The following is an 18795-nucleotide window of genomic DNA, read 5'->3' on the forward strand; positions in this document are numbered from 1 at the left end:
CTCCGGGGCCGGACCTCTGAAGTAAGTCCACAGTGAACCCATGCTGAGTGAATGGCCCGCGTCGGATCAGGGTGCGGTACTTTATTTGCCCTACGCAACTTCGGGACCCCGCGCACGCGGCAGATTTATTTTCTCCCTCCCTTCCTCCCAGCACGACCACGAATGCACGACTACAACAAATTTCACTGCCGTTGCATCACCATTCTCCCGACGCTTCGCTACCTTCCTACGTTCTTGATGCGTAATTCCCGCATCCGCTGGATAACCTCAACTGACAGCAATGATGGAAGACAAGAAGGAGCACCCCCTCCTGACCAGGTTTCCAGATGACGCCGATTGGGAAGAGTTTGACAACCTGTCGTTACTCAGGCAGTGCCTAGTTCGCGGCATTCCTAGCGAAGAAATCAGCCGTGACAACAAGATACTCCTTCTGCAAAATTTCTCAAAGAAGCACGTCACCGAAATCAGAAAGATCCCCTGGCGCCGCAGTCCAAGCCGTTTTACTCGTGAAGAGAAAAGCTTGCGCTTAAACAAAGCTACTTACCAAATAGCAAAGGCAAAGAACACGAGTAACGCAAACAAAACGGTGTTCTGGACAGAATTTACCCTTTCCGATGAGAAAGGATCGACCTGTGTTGTTGCCTTCAAGGAGGTACCGTCCTGCACCTGTCCGTCGCAACCCACGTTGGTATGTTTATTTACGGCTTGTGACTCAACGCTTTCCCTTTAGCTAACTTTCTTGATCTTGCAGTATCACTGCGATCACATCATGTGTCAGTTGTCCATCCCGCAACACTCTGACTTTTACGAATACCCTGATACCAATACTGACGAAGGATTGACAGATCTTCTCCTCGTTGTGCTTAACTGCCCCGAGCCCCTTTGTTGGCAAGCAGCCTTCCTGCCCTCCGAGATCACAGTGATTTACCGGCATAGCCATGCTGTCCGTACTATTTCTGGTCTTCAGAATCGGGATTCTTTGTGCGCCTGCTGCTTTAAGAGTCTAGCCACCCAACCGGCTGGCCGGTGTACTCCATGCCGTAGAGCATTTCACATTAAATGCGCCAAATCTGTCGCGAAAGTGAGAATAAAGAATACACTGCGCCATCCTTGCTGGGTGTGCGAGGATATCTCTGAATGGAAGACTGGAAAGCACCGTGATATAAATCAGCTTCCGGCTGCCACCACTGAAGTAGCTGCCGTCACAGCTACCACCACTACCACAACTATCACCCCGGGGGTACCTACACCGAAAGCGAATATTGTCCATCAATATATTGAGCGCAAAGAGAAAGATGATCATGGCGTGAGCAGCTCGAGCTCATTCAACAAACAAGCCGACAGAGACACCCGAGTCACCGACAATTCCGGGGTCAACCAACGCCCTTCCCATACTTCACAATCGTCTTCATTATTATCCTCCTCCTCATCCAACATTCCAACTCTTTCTCAATCCAATACCAACGAACAAGAGCTCCTGATCTCTTCGCATTCTCAACAAACCTCTACGTCTAAAGATATACTCCCTCAACTCAAGAGCCCAACTCCCGCATCTGCTGTATCCCTGCAAAGAAGCACGTCCGCTCCGCCCACAAGTAACTCGGAGCCTATGCGTCTGGAACTGAAGCAGCATAAGGCACAAGAGCGAGCAGAAAAGTCACCACGGGGTGTTTCTCAGGACTGTAATCCGGCTCCGGCTAAGTCCTTGTCTTCTGTTCCTTCAGCTCACTATCCAAACTCGAACGCCTCTGCTCCTCGCGCCAACACTCCTGAACAAGCCGGCCCGACACCGGTCCTCTCAGCTGATGGCGTTGATTCTCGCAATGCTGCTGCTACCACTGCAGCTTTCACTGCACAGACCGCTACTCCTGTTTCTCCTGACGACATTCCAGGTAATGTCGGTTGTTCTTCGCCAGCTAGTGTCACGGATGCCGATGTTCACAGAAGGAAAGTAGCCAGGTTGGTACGGAAGTGCCGTCATCTGGAAAGGAAATCGGCTCGCATTGGGAAGCACGTGAAACGAGGAATGGATAAGATTGACAGAGAGTACAAGCTAGAGCTCATGATGCTCAAGGAGAAGCGCAAGATCAAGTACATAAGAATTGAAAAGAAATGGGAGCATGATCTGAAGGGACTCAAGCATCAGAGAGAGAAGCTCGAAGAGAAGTTGAAGGATCTGGACTGAGGTTTTAGAACCAATGGCAGGGAACTTGTTGAAGGAGAGTGGGAGATTTTGTTTCACATGTACGGGAAGGTCTGAAGAGGAACGGAGCTATCGTCCGCTGTTGTAAGCAACGGGAAGGGTGTAGGGAATGCTAAGTTTCGGCTTGTACCAGCATGGTCATGATGGAGACGTGGATGTCAGATAACATGTTCGAGACTGTGGAAATGTAAAACAAACGATGATGATGGGCATATAATTGATGTATTCCAAAAGAACAGAAGATTGCACGTAGCAAGGACCGATGCCCAAACTGAAAAAAAGAGAGGTGATAATCCCGACACAAGTCTCGTGATGAAGCGACCCTTCCATCACTTGCGTCTTGAGACGCATGCTTTAGTTGTGGTCCTTTATCTTGGGTTATACGTGCTTGGAGGATCACATTGATGCGACGAAGAGAAAGAAAATAGGAAAATAAAGTGTGGCCCGTATTGGATTTAAACCGATATCTTCCTCAAGAACCTCAACCAGAAGGGGAATTATTCCACCTCAGGGATGTTGTCATTCCCCTCACACCAATGAACTACAGAAAGATGGCCAATACCCGGAGCTCATGCAGTCAGTTGGGGTTGGAATTATGCGGGTGATGCAGCAGTGGCGGCAGACAGAGATAGGAGGTAGGAAACTGAGTGGGAGGGACTTTGACGGCTGAAGTGCCAGGTGAGGAGGCATGTGCCGTTAAGAATGAAGTGTCTACCCGTCAAGCTTCTTGAAGTCGTTCCTTCCCTAAATTACAACCAGGTAAACTGGTGACTCGGCATGGAGAAGTTCCGGGACCGTGCACCCGTGGTGAGTCCGGAGGTGAGAAGTTACCTGTGACAGGTATCGATGCCTGTTTCTCCTTCGCAGCACCATAGATTACTGCCACTTGCTTCTGCGACCGGAACCGTTACTCTCGTACTTCGCCCATTACTTTCATCACGCTTGTCTCTTCATTCAATTCATTTTCTTTCCTCGAAGAAACTCCCCAGACCCATACGATCATGGTGCGCTCTCTCGAGGGATGGCTACCCAACGATGCGCCTTGGAGTGGACTCGGCCACGAAGTACTGCAGGAGCAATGCGCGATGCGGGACCTTGCGACCACCGGTGATTCTCCCGAATTAATCCAGCGCCTCTTGACCTACAAGCACGACAACATATCTGACAGACGACGCTCTCCCTGGCTGTCACAGCCTCGCCATCCCGCCGACTACAAAAAGCACTGGAAGGAGGCAGAGAGCGCGACCTTTCAGATTGTAAGGATTGAAGATATGAGCGGGTCAGGTCGGTATCTCAACAAGCACTTTACCATCACCGACGCGGAGGGCGCGCTCTTTACTCTTTCATTCTCCAAAGAGCCTGCTTGCACTTGTCATGCCGGTGTAAGTCGATTTCCTTCTCCAGTCCATCACAGTCATGAGGCTTCGAGCCAGGTCACCACTAACGGATCATAGACCGCTCACTTTCGATACGTCAACATCACTTGCGTCCACATAATATGTTCGTTATCCTCATAGATCCCCTAAACCGATACGATACTATTGGTAACGTCTGACACTCCCCACAGATGTCATGCGCTTTGTGCTCAACAGCCCCGAACACTATTGTTGGCAAGACGCCTTTCTATCCTCCGAACTGGAATCCATTTATCGCCACAGCCACGTCCTCCACACTCTCCTTACCACGGGCTGGGAGAACCCCAATGATCAATGCACTATCTGCTTTAAAGAACTTCGAGATTCAATATTCAGTACGACATACGTCACATGCAATCAATGTGGAAGAGCAATACACACCGCCTGCGTTGGCGCCGTCAAGCGAGTAAGGCAACCGATCCAAGATGGCCAGTGCTATATCTGCGAGGACAGAGCTGAGTGGGGAGTCGAAAAATACTCTGAGAAGAAAAAGGTTCAGCCGGCTGTTCCTGTCAACACAACCGTTACTCCAGCGGTAACTCAACCGGCAAGACAAGTTGGCCAAGACTCTTTTCAGACTATATTCAAAGATGAAGAGCGAGGTTCATTAAGCCACGGAGACGTCGGTGACAAACAACTCGATAACAAAACCCGCAGTACCAGCCATTGTTCTTCCTCCGACGTGTCTTCAATATATTCCTTATCCGATCTTTCATCTCCTAACCAGCTCTTCGGCAAAGAAGAAGCCTCATACTCTCCTCATTATCAGCAACCGAAATGTCAACCTACCTCTCATAAAACCAATGGACAACAGGTGTCTATCGAATCGCGGAGTTGGCCCCCTCCTTCCATTCCTTCAACCCAGCCGATTCGACCAAAAACTGCAAATGTGCGGATGAGCGCACCTGTTCCACAGAGTCATACGCCTGTTCCACTCCCGGCTATAGCATTTGCTTGGAAGGAACAACAACAAACTGTGCGGATCAATGCATCCGTTCCACAGAGTCATACGCCTGTTCCACTCCCGGCTATAGCATTTACTTGGAAGGGACAGACACAGAAGAAACAGCAACAACATAAACAGGTCGCGACTCGAAAAAAGACTCTCTTCCTGCCTCCTGACTTATCTCTTCAGCCGGACTCGCCGGTTTCCGTCCGATTCGAACATATCATTGAAGATGAGGCGAGATATACTCCATTCATTGCTGATAAGCTTGCTAACGGCGTCGACCCTCAACCGACTGTGAAGTGCACACCTGCTGTTAGTTCAGCTGATGCCTCCTCTCCTGCTGCTTCAGCCAGCGCATCCCCATCGCCAACTTCCGGTGCTCGAACTGCTGCTGGTTCTTTCGCCAATAATGAAACTGCCGCCACCAGTAAATCTCCTTCAGCAATCAGGGCCAGAATCCAAAATTCTGACCAAAATGTGGCCAAGCTGAAGCGGGACTTCGAACGTTTGGCAAACGAGTCAAAACGGGCACGACAAGAGTTGAGAGCTATTGAGAAGCAGCACAGGCAGTGGTTGAAAGAGATGAGGAAGATCAAGAAGAAAGCGAAGCGAGAGCTGAAGAAGCTGACAAGAAAGGGAGAAAGCTACAGAAGAAAGCTGAAGCGGAGCCCAAACATAATGAGTAGACTTCTGCTGGATGACGTGCTGTGGGATTTACAGAAGCATCAATAAGGACCTTGACGGTACGTCGATGTTCGAACCATGTCCAGAAATATTCGAGGGCAATGAGAAGATATGTTGTACCAAGTGTGGAAAGTAGGATGATGTTAAGACCTGGTGCCAAGTACCCATAGTGGAAAGGATGCGAGGGCTATGATGGAAACCGGTCCATGGCTGAAATTGTTGGATTAATTACTTGTGTACAATGTATGAGCTACTGGCCTGGAAGTCATGGGGGATATATGATGAAAAGACGATCCTCTCTCATTGTTCTAAACTGGGGCTATGACTTCCTCATGGATTATCTGATCTCGAAGAAGGGATACATGTTGAAGAAAATTTTGTAGTAGAATAGGGACTTGCATGTTTAGTGGGTACTTAGTGCTTATCAGGAATACATCAACTGAAATAGCGTACGGGGAGGAAGGAGGGGGTGCAGCTTCCGGTCGATTAACAGATCGAGACTCCAAACGTTCAAGGCAACTCTTACAATACGAGTGCAGTCAAATAACTGGATAGCTATAGGAGAAATTAGCAAATGCATACGTTTGAAAGTACTCTACTGGCAAACCGTTACTTCAGCTGTCAACTAAGAGGGTTCGCAATGTCAAAAGCTACAAGATTGTAACGAACGACCGTTGATTCATCATGGACAATCCAGGTCCCGTTGGTAAATCAATGGACGGACAGCTAGTTAACCGGAAATTACACCCTCCTCCTCTCCGAACGGTAAGACGACGGAGCCCGTCATTACGAGGCCTGGCCCCAGGTAAGTACCTACCTTACCTTTCTCCCGGCAGTCCAAGACAAAAGGCGAGTGCGTGTTTCCGACCGCGACTCGGAAGTATCGTCCCAAAGATAATCCGGGGCCGGACCATCGGGCTGACTTCGAGGGGGGCCCCAAGGTGAGTCAACGGTCATGACATCAGCAGCCAAATTTCTTTCGCGTTCTCCTAACCTCACGGAGTGGGCGATTTCTTTTCCTCTCGCAACCGCGGCACCACCACGTCGAAATTCCACCCCACTGACACTTCAACTGTCGCACGTCATCAATCACTTCCACTCATCTGCGAGTGCGCTGTCCCGTCTTGCATTTCAATAATTTGCTCACAGTAACCGCCTCAACTGCGAGCAAGCTGCGACCATGCGGCATCCACTTGAGGAGTGGTTGCCCAACGACACGCCTTGGGCGAGGCTCTCCACGGCCACAGCCGCATTGGAGCACCAATGCACTATCCGCAATCTCCCCACCACGGGACACTCAAAGGATCTCGTACAACGTCTCTCAGCTTATAGTCAAGCTGAAATGAACACGTCTGGCACCAAGCGTCTTCACCCTTGGCTGACTGAGCCTGTCAACCGCATGTCGTATCAGGTAGCTGTGTTACTGGCGGGAAATGGGAAGTTACAAGTTGTACGGGTTGTGGACAAACCTGGTCCCAAAAGGAACAATTTGAGAAGAGATTTTGAGATCTGCGATGAACGACTGTCGAATAACCGGTCCTGGGGGAAGAAAAAGCCTCTTACGGTTTCAATTGATACTGTTCTACAATGTAATTGTCCGTTAAGTGCCTCCCAAGTTCTTTCCATGACAAAGAAAGCTCTGCATCAAGACGTTCACTGATCCATCCTAGAAAAACGGTCTTTGTGAGCACATTATCTGTTCGTTCCACCTGAAACTCTCCACAATTCGATAATTTGTGGTTCAGATCATCTTCTAACAAACCCCCTACAGTTATTTTGCGGTTTGTTCTTGACTGTCCTAGGCCTTATCTCTGGCAGAGAGCTCTGGTGCCTTCCGAACTTCGAACCATCTACCAGCATAGCCACGCTAGCCGCGCCCTCAGTCCAGAGAACTCAGAGACCGGTGGCGACTTCTGCATCTCCTGTTTTCGAGATGTCGGCACAGGGCGAGAAGTGCTGAGTTCTTGCATGGGGTGCACAAGGGTAATGCATTATAGATGCAGAGTGAGAGCCGGACTGGTAAGAATACCCTTGAGAGAGGGCATGTGCTGGATCTGTTACGAAGATATCAAATGGAACACTGAGAAGTTCTGTTGGAAAAACCGGGGTTCACCTGCTGCTCCTCGCATCACACCTCCTGCACCAGCACGAACTTATCCAGCGGCAGAGGCTACCACAGAGTTAATCCAGCGCAAAGAGCTAAAGGATGATGTCTCCAAAACCTTGAGCTCATCAAGCAACAAAGACTCCAAGAAGAGACAACTCAGCAACACTCAGAGTACTAATCAGCGCTTTCCCTCTATTCTGTCTTCAAAGCCGCCCTCATCCAGCACTTCTCCTGCTCTGAAATCCACCGTCAACCAGGTAGTGCCTTACCTCGTTGACGGCCTTCGACAGGGACACCGGAAAAGCAAAATCATAACACTTAAGCTCAGCAAGAAAGGCGCAGCACTGAGCACATCCAGTCCGAACAACGAACCTACCCCACTCCCGGGTAATCCAGCGCTCATTTGGCAGGAAACGCAGAATACACGCGAGCAGCAGCAACAGGAGAACGAGGGACACCAAGCTGCTCTTCCAAACCTGTCTTCCGCCCCGGATCATATCCTGTCTGCTGGGAATCCCGGCGGAGATAATATGGAACAATCAGAAGTGGCGCCTGCTCCTAATGCCGCGATAGTTCCCGCTGAGGATTCTACTTTTCCTCGCGCATCCTCTTCAGCTGCCGAGACTTTTGCTTGCACAGCTACTACCGCGACTTCTCAGTACGATCAAGCGGGCGCCACCTCTATTACTGCTCGCGACACCCCAGTTGAAGGCAGTGTGTCCCAGCCCCCCCAAGTCAGTGTTACATCTGCTAGTACAACTGAATCTGCCGATGCTACCGGTGCTCAGGACACTACCAGCATCACCACCGAGAATCCTACAAGTGCTTCTGCACCTGTTCCTACTGATCATTCTACTTCCGGTCCCACGCATGCTCACTCTGGTACGCAAATCACTATTGACCACACTAAAGCCTTGGAGCTCGTTCAGGAGTGCAGTCGTTTGGCGAAGAAATATACCCAAATTCGGAAGAAATCGGAGCGCGAGGCGAAGAGGATGGAGAAGAAGCACAGGCGGGAGCTGGAGAAAACCAAGAGGAAGAGCAAGAAGGAAGTAAAGCGGCTCGAGAAAAAGATTGAAAGCTTGGAGAAGGAAGTGCTGAAGGCTTTGGCGGGCCCGGAGGCAATGTAGGGGGCTGCTGCGTGAGAGAAGATTCGGTTAGTTGTTTGAGTAGGGTATCATGCTTCAGAAAAGTACGGAGGACGCCTGAGTCTTCTCATACCTTGAGGGTTCGGTAAAGAGGCTCAAAAGGAAGAACAAGAACCTCATGAACCAGTTGATGGGCTTGGCAGAACGGGACGCTGATGAGGGCGGGGGCGCTGCTGGGCAGAAGACGGAGGATATTTCGCTTGTAGGAAATGTTGTCTCGTAAAGGAGCAACGACACTTGCCGAATAATGTATTAAGGAGATGAAGTATCTATTGCTTGGGCTTGTCTAGCTCTATTCAATAAGAGTGGCAGAAGAAACCCAAGTAGATAGGAGGCAGGCGCAAGTTGCAACAGTATCATGGATTTCGATTACATCAAGGAGCGGGATTTTGAAGCGATGGACAGACCTGGAGGAGGATTGTGTAGTATAATGTGTAAGTATCAGCATATAGCAGCCCAATGAGTACGTCTAGGGGCATACCTAGGTAGGTACTTCGAGACGTCACCCTGGTACCCCTCGGTCTCGGAGCTCCTTCCTTGGAGCAAGTCCAGTGTCCCTGCGTTCGAAGGTGTGACGCGTCGACGCGGCCAAGTTTTGGGTCCCGGTGCTCTTGCAGATTTTCTCTCTCACACACCATCCATCTCCCTCTCGGCCTCTCCCCGCCGTGCACAAATTCTTTCGTGGGATCCAGGTTTTCTCTTCTACCCCGCGACTGACACAACCAGCTTCAATATTCCGCCACGACCTTCCTGAAGCCACAACGCTCTCCTCTTTCCAAATCTCAAGGATTGATCAATTTCTTCTCCCGCTCTGACCTTCGCTCAGCAACCCCGCTCACTTCTTTCTTGGTTCACCTCGCCCTCAGAAAATGACCATGGAGCGCACCCTACCGGCAGATTGGCGACGTGATGATGCTCCAGGGGCAGAACTCACAAATTCGACTTTAAAGCAACGGTGTGCAGCGCGCAACCTTTCAGTCCAGGGCGGCCGTTCGGAGATGATAGAGCGACTGGATCATCATCAAAAGGTCTCCGGCACTGCTCACAGACTGAGGTCCTGGCGAAATCAACCGAGCGATGATTTCAGGTATGAAGAGGCGTATAAACACGCTTTGCAGTTGGCGGATTGCACGAAGCTCCAAATTTTGTATGTCAAAGACTGGAGTTGCCCACATGGAAGTCATATTACCAAGCAGTTTCATGTGACCCAAGACGGAGACAAACTCATTAGTGTTAATTTTGGCCGTGAACTTTGGTGTACCTGTGGGAGATGGAGTAATAATTCAAATTGTGTCCACATGGCCTGTTAGTATAACACCCTGCCTCCCGAGAGAACATTTTTGAACTATTCTTCATAGTATTGCTAACATGACGCTACAGATGTCCTCCGCTATGTCCTCAACTGCCCCGAGCCTCTCCGTTGGCAACGGTCCTTCCTCCCCACTGAGCTCGAGGACATTTACCGCCACAGCAACGTCGTTAGCACCCGGCTTCTTACTAAATGCAACGACCAGAATCCTCTCTGTGCTTTGTGCTTCAAGGTCGTTGTCCCCACAGAAGGGCATTCGACCTGTTGCGTCACGTGCGGAAGAACTATGCACACCGAATGTGTGGGTGTTGCACAGAAAGCGAGAGCACTGACCAAGGAAGAGAACTGCTGGAGATGCGAGGACAAGAATCAATGGGGTCTCCGTATCGTCAAATACTGTGAGCCTGGACAAGTCAAGTATCCTCCGGTTGTCCCTGGTACCCAAGCTGCCCCTCAGACACTACCGGGACCAGGTGGAAATACCGCTCAGCAGTCAAACGAGCGCACGGAAAGCGGCGCTGTTGCCACCGAAGACTTCGGCTCTTCATGCGGCGAACACTCAGGTCAACAGGCCAACAATCCTCCTTCTATCAGCGCTGATCCTGCCTTTCGTACCGCAGCTTCTGCTGCTACTCCCGATCCTGCTCTAGCTTTGACTTCTGGTACTGCTTCCGTCGAACATCCCGTTTCGACCACCATGAACGCCAACAGCAGCGACAGGGACTCAGCCGAACTAGTCCAAGATCGCAACCATATGGCAAAGCAATTAGCTGAGATGCGGAAGCGGGCCAAGCGCAAGCATCAGAAACTCAACAAGAAGCATAAAAAGGAGATCAAAAATCTCAGAAAGAAGAGCAAGCGAGCGCTCGAGAGACTGATGAAGAGAAGCAATGAGCTTGAGGAGAAAGCAAGAGGCTTGCGTGGGGAGAGAGAAGGCTGTGATGATGCCTGAGCAATTTGGGCTGACCGCAACTACTCTAGAGCGCGGGATCTTCCGAGGCATAACGTGGCTATCATTTGCTTGTCGAGGACGATACGATAACTATTTTGGAGTTGTGCGAGTACGGATCCGTGCAAGGGCTTGAGCGCTTGATACTCTTGTGGGAAAGAAAGGCCGGAGCACGTGATGATGCCAAAACCTCGCTCACTGTGAGATGGATAGAGGAATATCTGAGATGGGTATTTACAGATTGTTGAGGTAGATCGTCGGTTTTTGTTCATGTATTATTGCAGTTATGGTAAGATGTGGGGGGTGATGTTGAGTCCCCTCATGGCTTCGGTATGAGAATGTACGGGGAGTTGAGGATCCGTCAGACAAACAAATGTGTCACAAAGTGCCCTGCACAAGACAGCGTGAGAAGGAAGGAAGAAATTAGAAAGAAATTTAGAAAGAAATCGCTTCAGTTTGCTCATGGGTTTCACTTCCTCTTCATGACCACTCCGGCGGTGGGTTGCTTGCCCAAGTGGTCGTCAAAGCAAACTGAACACAGATAGTGCAGGAACGCCTTGGTGTGGGTCAGAAAAGCCGTTACGAGACTGAAAGGGATTACATTCCATGGTTTGGACATGCCGGCATCAAGCAGAGTCACTTGCCTTGAGAATTGTTCCTTTCAACAATCTACAGGAAGTCAGGTTCAAAGATATATCAAATCTGCTCAGATCGGCAATGAGACTACATGTACCAAGGGTCTAATGTACTGCAGTGACCGTGACATGCTCGGTCTTCCACGACCATTCGCTTGCTTACTCAAACTTGCTCCTTCCCACGTTAACTGCAGGGTCAACATGCAATTGCAGGTGGCTTCCAAATGCCGCCTCCCTCGTCACCCCCACGGTCATCTTTCTCGGGACTACAACCGACGCCCGTGTTGCTGCCTCTGCGGTTATCATCGTCCTTGCCTTTGAGCTTCGTCCAGAAACTCTGCGTCGTTTCTTTCTGGATACTTAAAAACAAAGAACATGCCCGAATGCAAATCCTATCTATTTCGCCTTCATTTTCTTCATCCTCCTCTCGACAGATGTACCCGTCGATATCTTCAAGACCAGACTCTTATCAAACATCAAACATACATCACCCATAATCGAAGCCAAAAATGCAGTCCACAGACCCAGGAAACACCCAAGGGTTTTCTACCAGATTCATTGCTTATTGTCCCCCCGACCTACCGTGGGAAGAAGTCACCAATGCCGAGATTCTCAGGACCCATTGTTTGAGGCGTGGACTTCTGGACGATGGTGACGTTACAGCACTCCAGCAACGCCTAAAGGAATACCAACAAGCACACAAAGACGAGAACGAAGATCGAGGTGTGCCTTGGCGACTTGAACCTGATGAAGCGTGTATACTCGCCAATGCTGCGACCGGAACCAGGTGTCAGTTAATCCAGGTCAAAGACGTTTCAAGCTTTGAGGGTAAATGGTGGCGTTGGCTTGAGAAGCGATTTACCCTCTACACCAGACAGTTAGGTATCTTCGCCGTTTTCATCTCCAAGAACCCCACATGCGGCTGCACAGCCAAGGTTAGTTATCCCGCCCGCACTTGAGTTACTACCTGGAGCTAGATCTCATAGCTTACCAACGTTTCCAGACCATCGAAGTCAATGGAAGACGAAGTTGCGAGCATATCCTTTACGTTCTCCGCCACATTCTTCGCTGCCCGGAACCGCTCCTTTAGCAAAATGCGTTTCTATTGGACGAGCTGGATTACATCTTTGCCGCCAACCCTTTTTTTTATTTTTTCCCCAACCAAAACCCAGAGCGGGTGCCTCAAGTGAACGTTGTCCCTTCCCCGGCATGCGTCATCTGCTTCCAGGAGGCCGGCTCCATTCCACTCCGGGAATGCACGAAATGTAGACATATGGCTCACAAAGAGTGTCTCGACATCTTCAATAGTGCCGGAAATCCTAGCCAGCCCAACATTTGCATTCTCTGTGAAGACGAGAAGCACTGGACTTGTCCTGAGTGGGTGTGTAGCCCCTTATCCGAACCTGAAAAGTGGATAGACGAAGAGAACATGGGCAAATCCCTTCACGAGACCAAGCTGGCAGCAATGCTTAACTACAAGTTTGTATAAGTCGAGAAGATACGAATGATGGACGAAACAAAAGGACGGAAAAAAGGAGGCATATGGGCATAACGAACTACTCCGGAATCACATGCCTGAGAGAGGAACGCATGTATTGACGGATGGAAGATGTTGATAAAAGAGAGAACTTGGGCGGCAAGAAAGCGGGCTGTTGGCTTGAAGCGGAAGGACTGGAAGGCTATAAGGTTTTGAAATAAGACGTATGGGGTATGGCGCTTGACTGTTGCTTGGATGGAAGAAATGGAAGCGGCTTTATCCTGTTGATGGTGAGGGTGAAAGCAGTATTCGTTGAAGGTATAATTTGAAGCAACACAGCATAGGGCTCAAGAGCATATGAGGGCTTGATGCTGATGCAAGATTGTGTATGCCCGGAAGATTGGCCCAGAGCTGAGGAGAAGTCGAGTTGATGGCGGTAATTTCCGGGTCGGCAGGGACCAAGAGCGCATGTAGATAGGCAGTATCTTTTTTCGAACACATCCCTCGCATTTCTTAGTGAAGGTCTCTTCACTATTCCTTCACCATCTGGTCGTGACGTCGTGGTCAACAGCCGAGTGTCAAGCGACATGTCTGAGCCTCTGGAGATGTGACATGGCAGACAGTGGCCGTTTTTGTCGACCTTGACCACTCGCTTGGATCCGCGAACCTGGAATTTGGGTTGTTAGAGAAAGTTATTGACCATTGCCGGCATGAACCAAATGAACACCCAGGGAAGAAGACTTAAAGGTCACGATCTGGTATTAATTTCAACATGATACATGCAATACGGTAAGAGCCTAACTGACGCGTCCACCCCCGCGTGCAAACTTCGGTTCCCTGTGGACAGTCGCCCTGCAACTCTTTCCTGCAACTTCTTGCATCTTCACTCGAGCTCCAACCCAACAACCTCAATCGTGTTGCTCTTTGTGGGGACTCTGCAAAACAAATCCATTGTGGCCCTCTACGGTAGTGTACCTTGCTAAAAACTTCGGTTCTTCTTCCACATCACCATTGCTCGTTACCTACCTGCTAACTCGAGCACCGCAAACCCACATCTCTCATGTGCGCCATTATCCCTGTCTAGCAACCCTCCTTGTTATTTTTTTTTTTTCTCCTCAAGACAACCAACCTCCTACGAAGCAACATCGACACCACGACCGACAGTCCGCTTACTTCCTACATCGCCGACGACGCGCCCTGGAGCACCGACTCGTGACCACGCTTTCAAGGTAAGTGGGTAATTCAATCTTACTGGCGCGCTTTGCGAATACCTGTGCGACTGATGCTAATGTTTGAATTAACAGGCAGAACACGAGACACATGCCAGCTACAGAAACCGCACATTATCGACGTCCTAAAGTACACCCTCGGCTGTCCGAATTCCCTGTGCTTCCAAGCCGTGTTCTCTTCAACGGACGGATCAACATCTGCCGGTACAGCACAGTCGTTGAGCTGATCGCTGCTACGGTCTTCATATTCATTGCGCTAGTTTGCGGCGAGAGTCTAAGCCGCGTCTGCAGTACCTGCCCTGCCCTGATATTTACCCAGATCAGGAGGTCAAATTTCTGATGGCTTGGGAGAAGATTGTCAGTGGTATCAGGGTCGAGTCACTGAAACATGGATGTCCAGTGGTGTCGCAAATTCAAGACTGGTGGTCAAGCGACCTCCTCCGACACAATGATGATTTCCACGAAAAGAAATACTAGTTTCTAAGCAATTGACGAATTTAACGTTGCTTCAGGGAGATTAGATCACTTTCCTTGTGGGCAGGCCCAAAGTTTTTTGTTTTCTTTTTCTTTCCTTGTTATTCCTTTGCTGTTGTTTGTCTTTCTTCTTTGCTTCATGGATCCAATCCCTAGGGTTCGCCTATTTCAGAGTCGAACAAGTGCAATGTGAGGTGTAATTTATTTTTAGTGGAGAGGCGGGCACGTGTGGGAATGATGGAGAAGAATAAAAGAAAGGAACTGAACCATGCGTTGGTTGGTATCGAAATACATGGGGAAAGTGATCAACGGAAGCCCAGGTGACAGGGAGGCGGTCACACGAGCTCGACATTCCATAATACATTACACTCAACGTCTCCGTGGTGAGCTGCCGATCAGTCTATCGTGAGGAATCAATAGGTAGAATGAGTTTGCGGTGCCATTCCGCTAGATTTCGGAGATTTCGGAAGGAGTGACTGGCGCAGGCTCAGACGGGCCGGAACGGATTTCGATCAAGGGCGCATGTTGCTGCCTTGCATGAAGCTTGATGTGCGGCCAACTTCGTCTTGGATATCGCAGCAGCGTACATCAAGTTCTGATGCGCGGCGGTAGAGAACTCGTCGGTGGGCTCGTGCTCAGCATCGCTTTCCATTCACTTGTCCTCTGACGGCGGTTCCCCCCTACTCAAGTCCAGAGCTTACCTAAACTTCTTCACGCGACGGGCGCTTGTCGGTCCGCCTTCTCCCCACAACAACAAACGAAGCTCGATAGTCGCTTTCTTTCCGTCGCCTGACCATCGTCGTTGCCTTTCTTACCTGGTGTCAGGTCCCTTCTCTACTTGCAATCACAGTCAGCTGCAGTCGCTATCCGGTCATCATACCCTCTGATACGCCACCTCCCTCCCAAGTCTCAAGACACGCCCACGACTCACCTCTCGACTCCAGTACAAACCATGGAGATTCGTTCGAAAGAAGAGCTTATCGAGTATCTACCCGACGATGCACCCTGGACAGTTTACCGCGACCCTGTCGAAGCCCTCCGAGCCCAATGCGTGAAGCGGGGTCTTGACCCTACTGGCCACGTAGTGGAAGTTCTCAACCGCCTGCACCGATATTCCCAACTTCACCCCGCTGGTGAACAAAGAATCGTTCCCTGGCGCTGCGGCGAGCCTCCGCTCTTTCTCGGCGCACTCTACCATGCTCATAACAACAGATATTTGATCATCTCGGTCGAGGACAACAGCAACAATACCTCGATCGAGAAGAGGTTCACTTTATGGGACCCTTCCTCGATTGAGACGTTCGATGTCATCATTGGCAGGGTTTCCAGGTGTAGTTGTCGGCTCAGTGTAAGTTCTACATCTTGTTCCTGAACTGACATCATCTTGCTGACGATTGTAATCTTCAGCAAGAGGAAGTAAGCCGCAAAAACTACATCTGTGGCCACATTGTGTACGTTCTTCGCTACGTACTGGATTGCCCCGAGCCTCTCAGATGGCAACGAGCTCTGTTGTTCAAGGAAGTACAGGCAATCTTCCACTTCAGCACCGCTTTTCACTACGCCGTTAACGGCACAGCCTGCTACCCCAACCGGCAGTGCGCTCTCTGCTTTCGCGACATTCAAGGGGGGGATCTTACCCTCTCACATTGTTGCAGGCTGTTTGTACACCGCGAATGCCAGGACAACGTACAGAAAGCGGAACCTAGAGGGTTGGTTCAATGCATTGGGCACTCCAGTGGATTGTTCTGGATGGGAACTGAAGAAGCTAGTGTTGCTGCTTGGAATACAGCCCTACTACCACCGTCAGTTTCCTATGGCAATGATGTTCACAGCTATGTGCAGTCCGACGATGAAAGCTCGGATGATCACATGACGCAGTCATCGAGTGACGACGATGAATGGGAGCTTATCAGAGACAACGGAGGTGGCAACTGTATTTTCAATGGAGACTCGGCTAAACGATCCATCGAGTTTTTCACAGAGAGAAGTCAAACCTTGCCTGGCTCCCCTTCCATCAAGTCATCTCGCTCCTCTTCCGCTGTCTCAGAAGAAGAACCCGAGTCCCCTTGCCCTCTTCCTCGGAGACAGCTTCCCTCCAGAGCCGCGAAGGAGGCCACGCGGGCGCGTCCTGACGCATATACGGGATCATCGCCCCGTAGAAGAGCGCAGGCGCCCTCGCGTGAACCGATACCTAAGGAGTGGACCAAGAAACTGAGTACAACGCCGATTCCCTTGCCGGTAATCCCAGGGTTTGCGCAGCAGCAGTTGTTTGGCAGTCAACCGGCTCGACGTAGCCAGAATGCTGTGCCGATTCCTATCGTGCCAGCAAGTGCGCAGGGGCGATTGAGAAGCTCGCAAGCCAATGGTTATGGTATCCCGTTGCGTACCACCGCCGCTACGGGGTCTCATCCTGCTCCCGCTCCCGCTTCTTCTGCTGCTACTGCTCACCCAGTCTCTGGTCTTGTTGCTTCATCTGCCCGCATCTCAGGTACTGACGCCGCACATTTCTCATTTTTTTCCCCTCCCCCCGCACCGTACTCACCTCCTGTTGGTCTTGTGACCAATAATCCCTCTCTCGCTTTCGCCATCTCTCCCGATGGCTCGAACTTTTCTTCCATGTCACCCGCCGCCCCAGACACCAACGCCTCTTCTTCCCCTACCACGAATATGAAGAAGCAGAATTTGGTGATGAGCCCAGAGAACAAGAAGAGAACCGCTACAGTCAGCGTCCACCCCATGGTAGGCCAAGTCAGCAACGCGATAAACGGTATACTAGCCAACTACGCAACTACGACTTCCACCTCCACTTCCGCTTTTACCGCGACTGCCACTGCCACCACTGCCGGAGTCAACACTACAGCGGAATCGGCGAAGCAAAGAGATAGACGCATGGCGAGACTCGTGAGGCAAATGTCTCGCCTGGAGAAAGATGCGGAAAAGGTAAAGCAAACCAAGGAGTACGCCGAGCAAGAACTGAAGAGGATGGAAAGGCAGAGGAGAAATGTGGTTAGAAAGATGAATAAGTTGTGGGACAGTGATAGGGGCAGGAGTGTGTAAAAAAGAGGTTGACCAGTGAGGGCCCGGTTGGGGCTATGTTGGACTACAATTGCTTCTTGTACGAGCTGAGAGTATGGCCGGAGGTATGCGTTACGGTTGAAGACGCTGGATTATGTGCTGATGGGAGTCGCTTTGAGCAGTTTTCTTGTTTAAGTCATTGTGTCTAGGATAGGAGGAGAATTGGATGGAGGTTTGAACTATGACAGTGTGGCATTAAGTGGCGTTATGTGGGTGTTTAGCGGCACCGTCGTTATGAACCTCATGGCTTGGACTGGGAAGAAGGCGCCTATCAAGCGGCAAATGGGATTAACTACTAGAAGAGAGACAGAAAGAGGAACTTTGCTTCGCCGTCCATGTGTAAGCCAATGGCATGTGCAAATGGTTGATGTAATGTTTGTGAGTTCATGATTTTGTTCTGCTACCTACGCAGTGTAAGCGACGATGTTGATATGATCGTTTACAAGCGAGAATCTTCATGGAGAGAAGGATCCATATTAAATTCCACAACTGTCGACCAACATATTTCATCACGGAGTTGTCCGCTCATTCTTGGTGTTGGAGGGGCGTGGCTGGCTCATTCTGTTAGCCCGACCTTGTTCAACATCTGTCATGGTCAGAACTCCGGGCTGCGGATGAATCAAAAGAAAGTGAACTAAGATCATGAAACTTGGGCCATCATAGGGAGGTCAATGGCGGCTGCTTGAGTGGTGCTTCAGTCACCACTGGCATCCCACACAACCGAGATCTTTACTAGTGTCCCGCTGCCGTGGGATCCTTCCGTGTTGAAGTTTCTGTAGGCACTGATCACAGCCGCCCCTGCCTTGTTCGACTCGTGTTGTTACAAGTATGGACCTAAGCCCGCTTACTCTCGGCTTGTCTCACCGTTCGCAAATGAATGGAACCTTGAAAGAAGGAGCCCTCTTCTTCCCGCCCCTCCAGTCCAGTTCCCTAGCTGGTCTCCCTCAAACAATTCCTCCCTCCGCCGTCTCGAGCTTTTGTTAGTCAGGCGTACCTTAACGCCCATTCACTGGCCTCATTCTTCTCACCGGCACTTCCGTCGAGCAATTAAAGGCAGCCAAAGTTGCCGTTTCTTCCATTCTTCCACTTCTGCATAATTCAGTTCATGTCTGTAGTTCTGTCTCCACCTCCCACAGCTTGT

At 50.3% G+C, this 18795-nt stretch overlaps 6 protein-coding genes across 6 annotated transcripts; all 6 read left to right on the forward strand.

Moving 5' to 3' along the window:
• Positions 1–280: 280 nt before the first annotated feature.
• On the forward strand, positions 281–2185 carry NCU08837 (hypothetical protein; the record flags this gene model as incomplete). Its single annotated transcript, XM_956955.1, has 2 exons — positions 281–688; positions 1172–2185. The coding sequence occupies 2 exons, from the start codon at positions 281–283 to the stop codon at positions 2183–2185; spliced, it is 1422 nt and encodes a 473-aa protein (XP_962048.1).
• Positions 2186–3204: 1019 nt separating this feature from the next.
• NCU08836 (hypothetical protein) lies at positions 3205–5299 on the forward strand (the record flags this gene model as incomplete). Its single annotated transcript, XM_956954.2, has 3 exons — positions 3205–3585; positions 3658–3703; positions 3771–5299. 3 exons carry the CDS (start codon positions 3205–3207, stop codon positions 5297–5299), a joined length of 1956 nt encoding a protein of 651 aa, XP_962047.2.
• A 1132-nt stretch (positions 5300–6431) lies between these two features.
• Positions 6432–8488, forward strand: NCU08835 (hypothetical protein; the record flags this gene model as incomplete). The annotated part of the gene is made up of 3 exons (XM_956953.1): positions 6432–6662; positions 6922–6934; positions 7023–8488. The coding sequence occupies 3 exons, from the start codon at positions 6432–6434 to the stop codon at positions 8486–8488; spliced, it is 1710 nt and encodes a 569-aa protein (XP_962046.1).
• Positions 8489–9375: 887 nt separating this feature from the next.
• Positions 9376–10767, forward strand: NCU08834 (hypothetical protein; the record flags this gene model as incomplete). Its single annotated transcript, XM_956952.2, has 3 exons — positions 9376–9593; positions 9643–9653; positions 9887–10767. The coding sequence occupies 3 exons, from the start codon at positions 9376–9378 to the stop codon at positions 10765–10767; spliced, it is 1110 nt and encodes a 369-aa protein (XP_962045.2).
• Positions 10768–11908: 1141 nt separating this feature from the next.
• On the forward strand, positions 11909–12888 carry NCU08833 (hypothetical protein; the record flags this gene model as incomplete). Its single annotated transcript, XM_956951.1, has 2 exons — positions 11909–12334; positions 12490–12888. 2 exons carry the CDS (start codon positions 11909–11911, stop codon positions 12886–12888), a joined length of 825 nt encoding a protein of 274 aa, XP_962044.1.
• Positions 12889–15531: 2643 nt separating this feature from the next.
• NCU08832 (hypothetical protein) lies at positions 15532–17981 on the forward strand (the record flags this gene model as incomplete). Its single annotated transcript, XM_956950.2, has 4 exons — positions 15532–15927; positions 15987–16030; positions 16260–16288; positions 16369–17981. 4 exons carry the CDS (start codon positions 15532–15534, stop codon positions 17634–17636), a joined length of 1737 nt encoding a protein of 578 aa, XP_962043.1. The 3' UTR covers positions 17637–17981.
• Between the last annotated feature and the right edge of the window lie 814 nt (positions 17982–18795).

The sequence above is a fragment of the Neurospora crassa genome, linkage group IV (genome assembly GCF_000182925.2).
Source record: "Neurospora crassa OR74A linkage group IV, whole genome shotgun sequence".
Classification (NCBI taxonomy): domain Eukaryota; kingdom Fungi; phylum Ascomycota; class Sordariomycetes; order Sordariales; family Sordariaceae; genus Neurospora; species Neurospora crassa.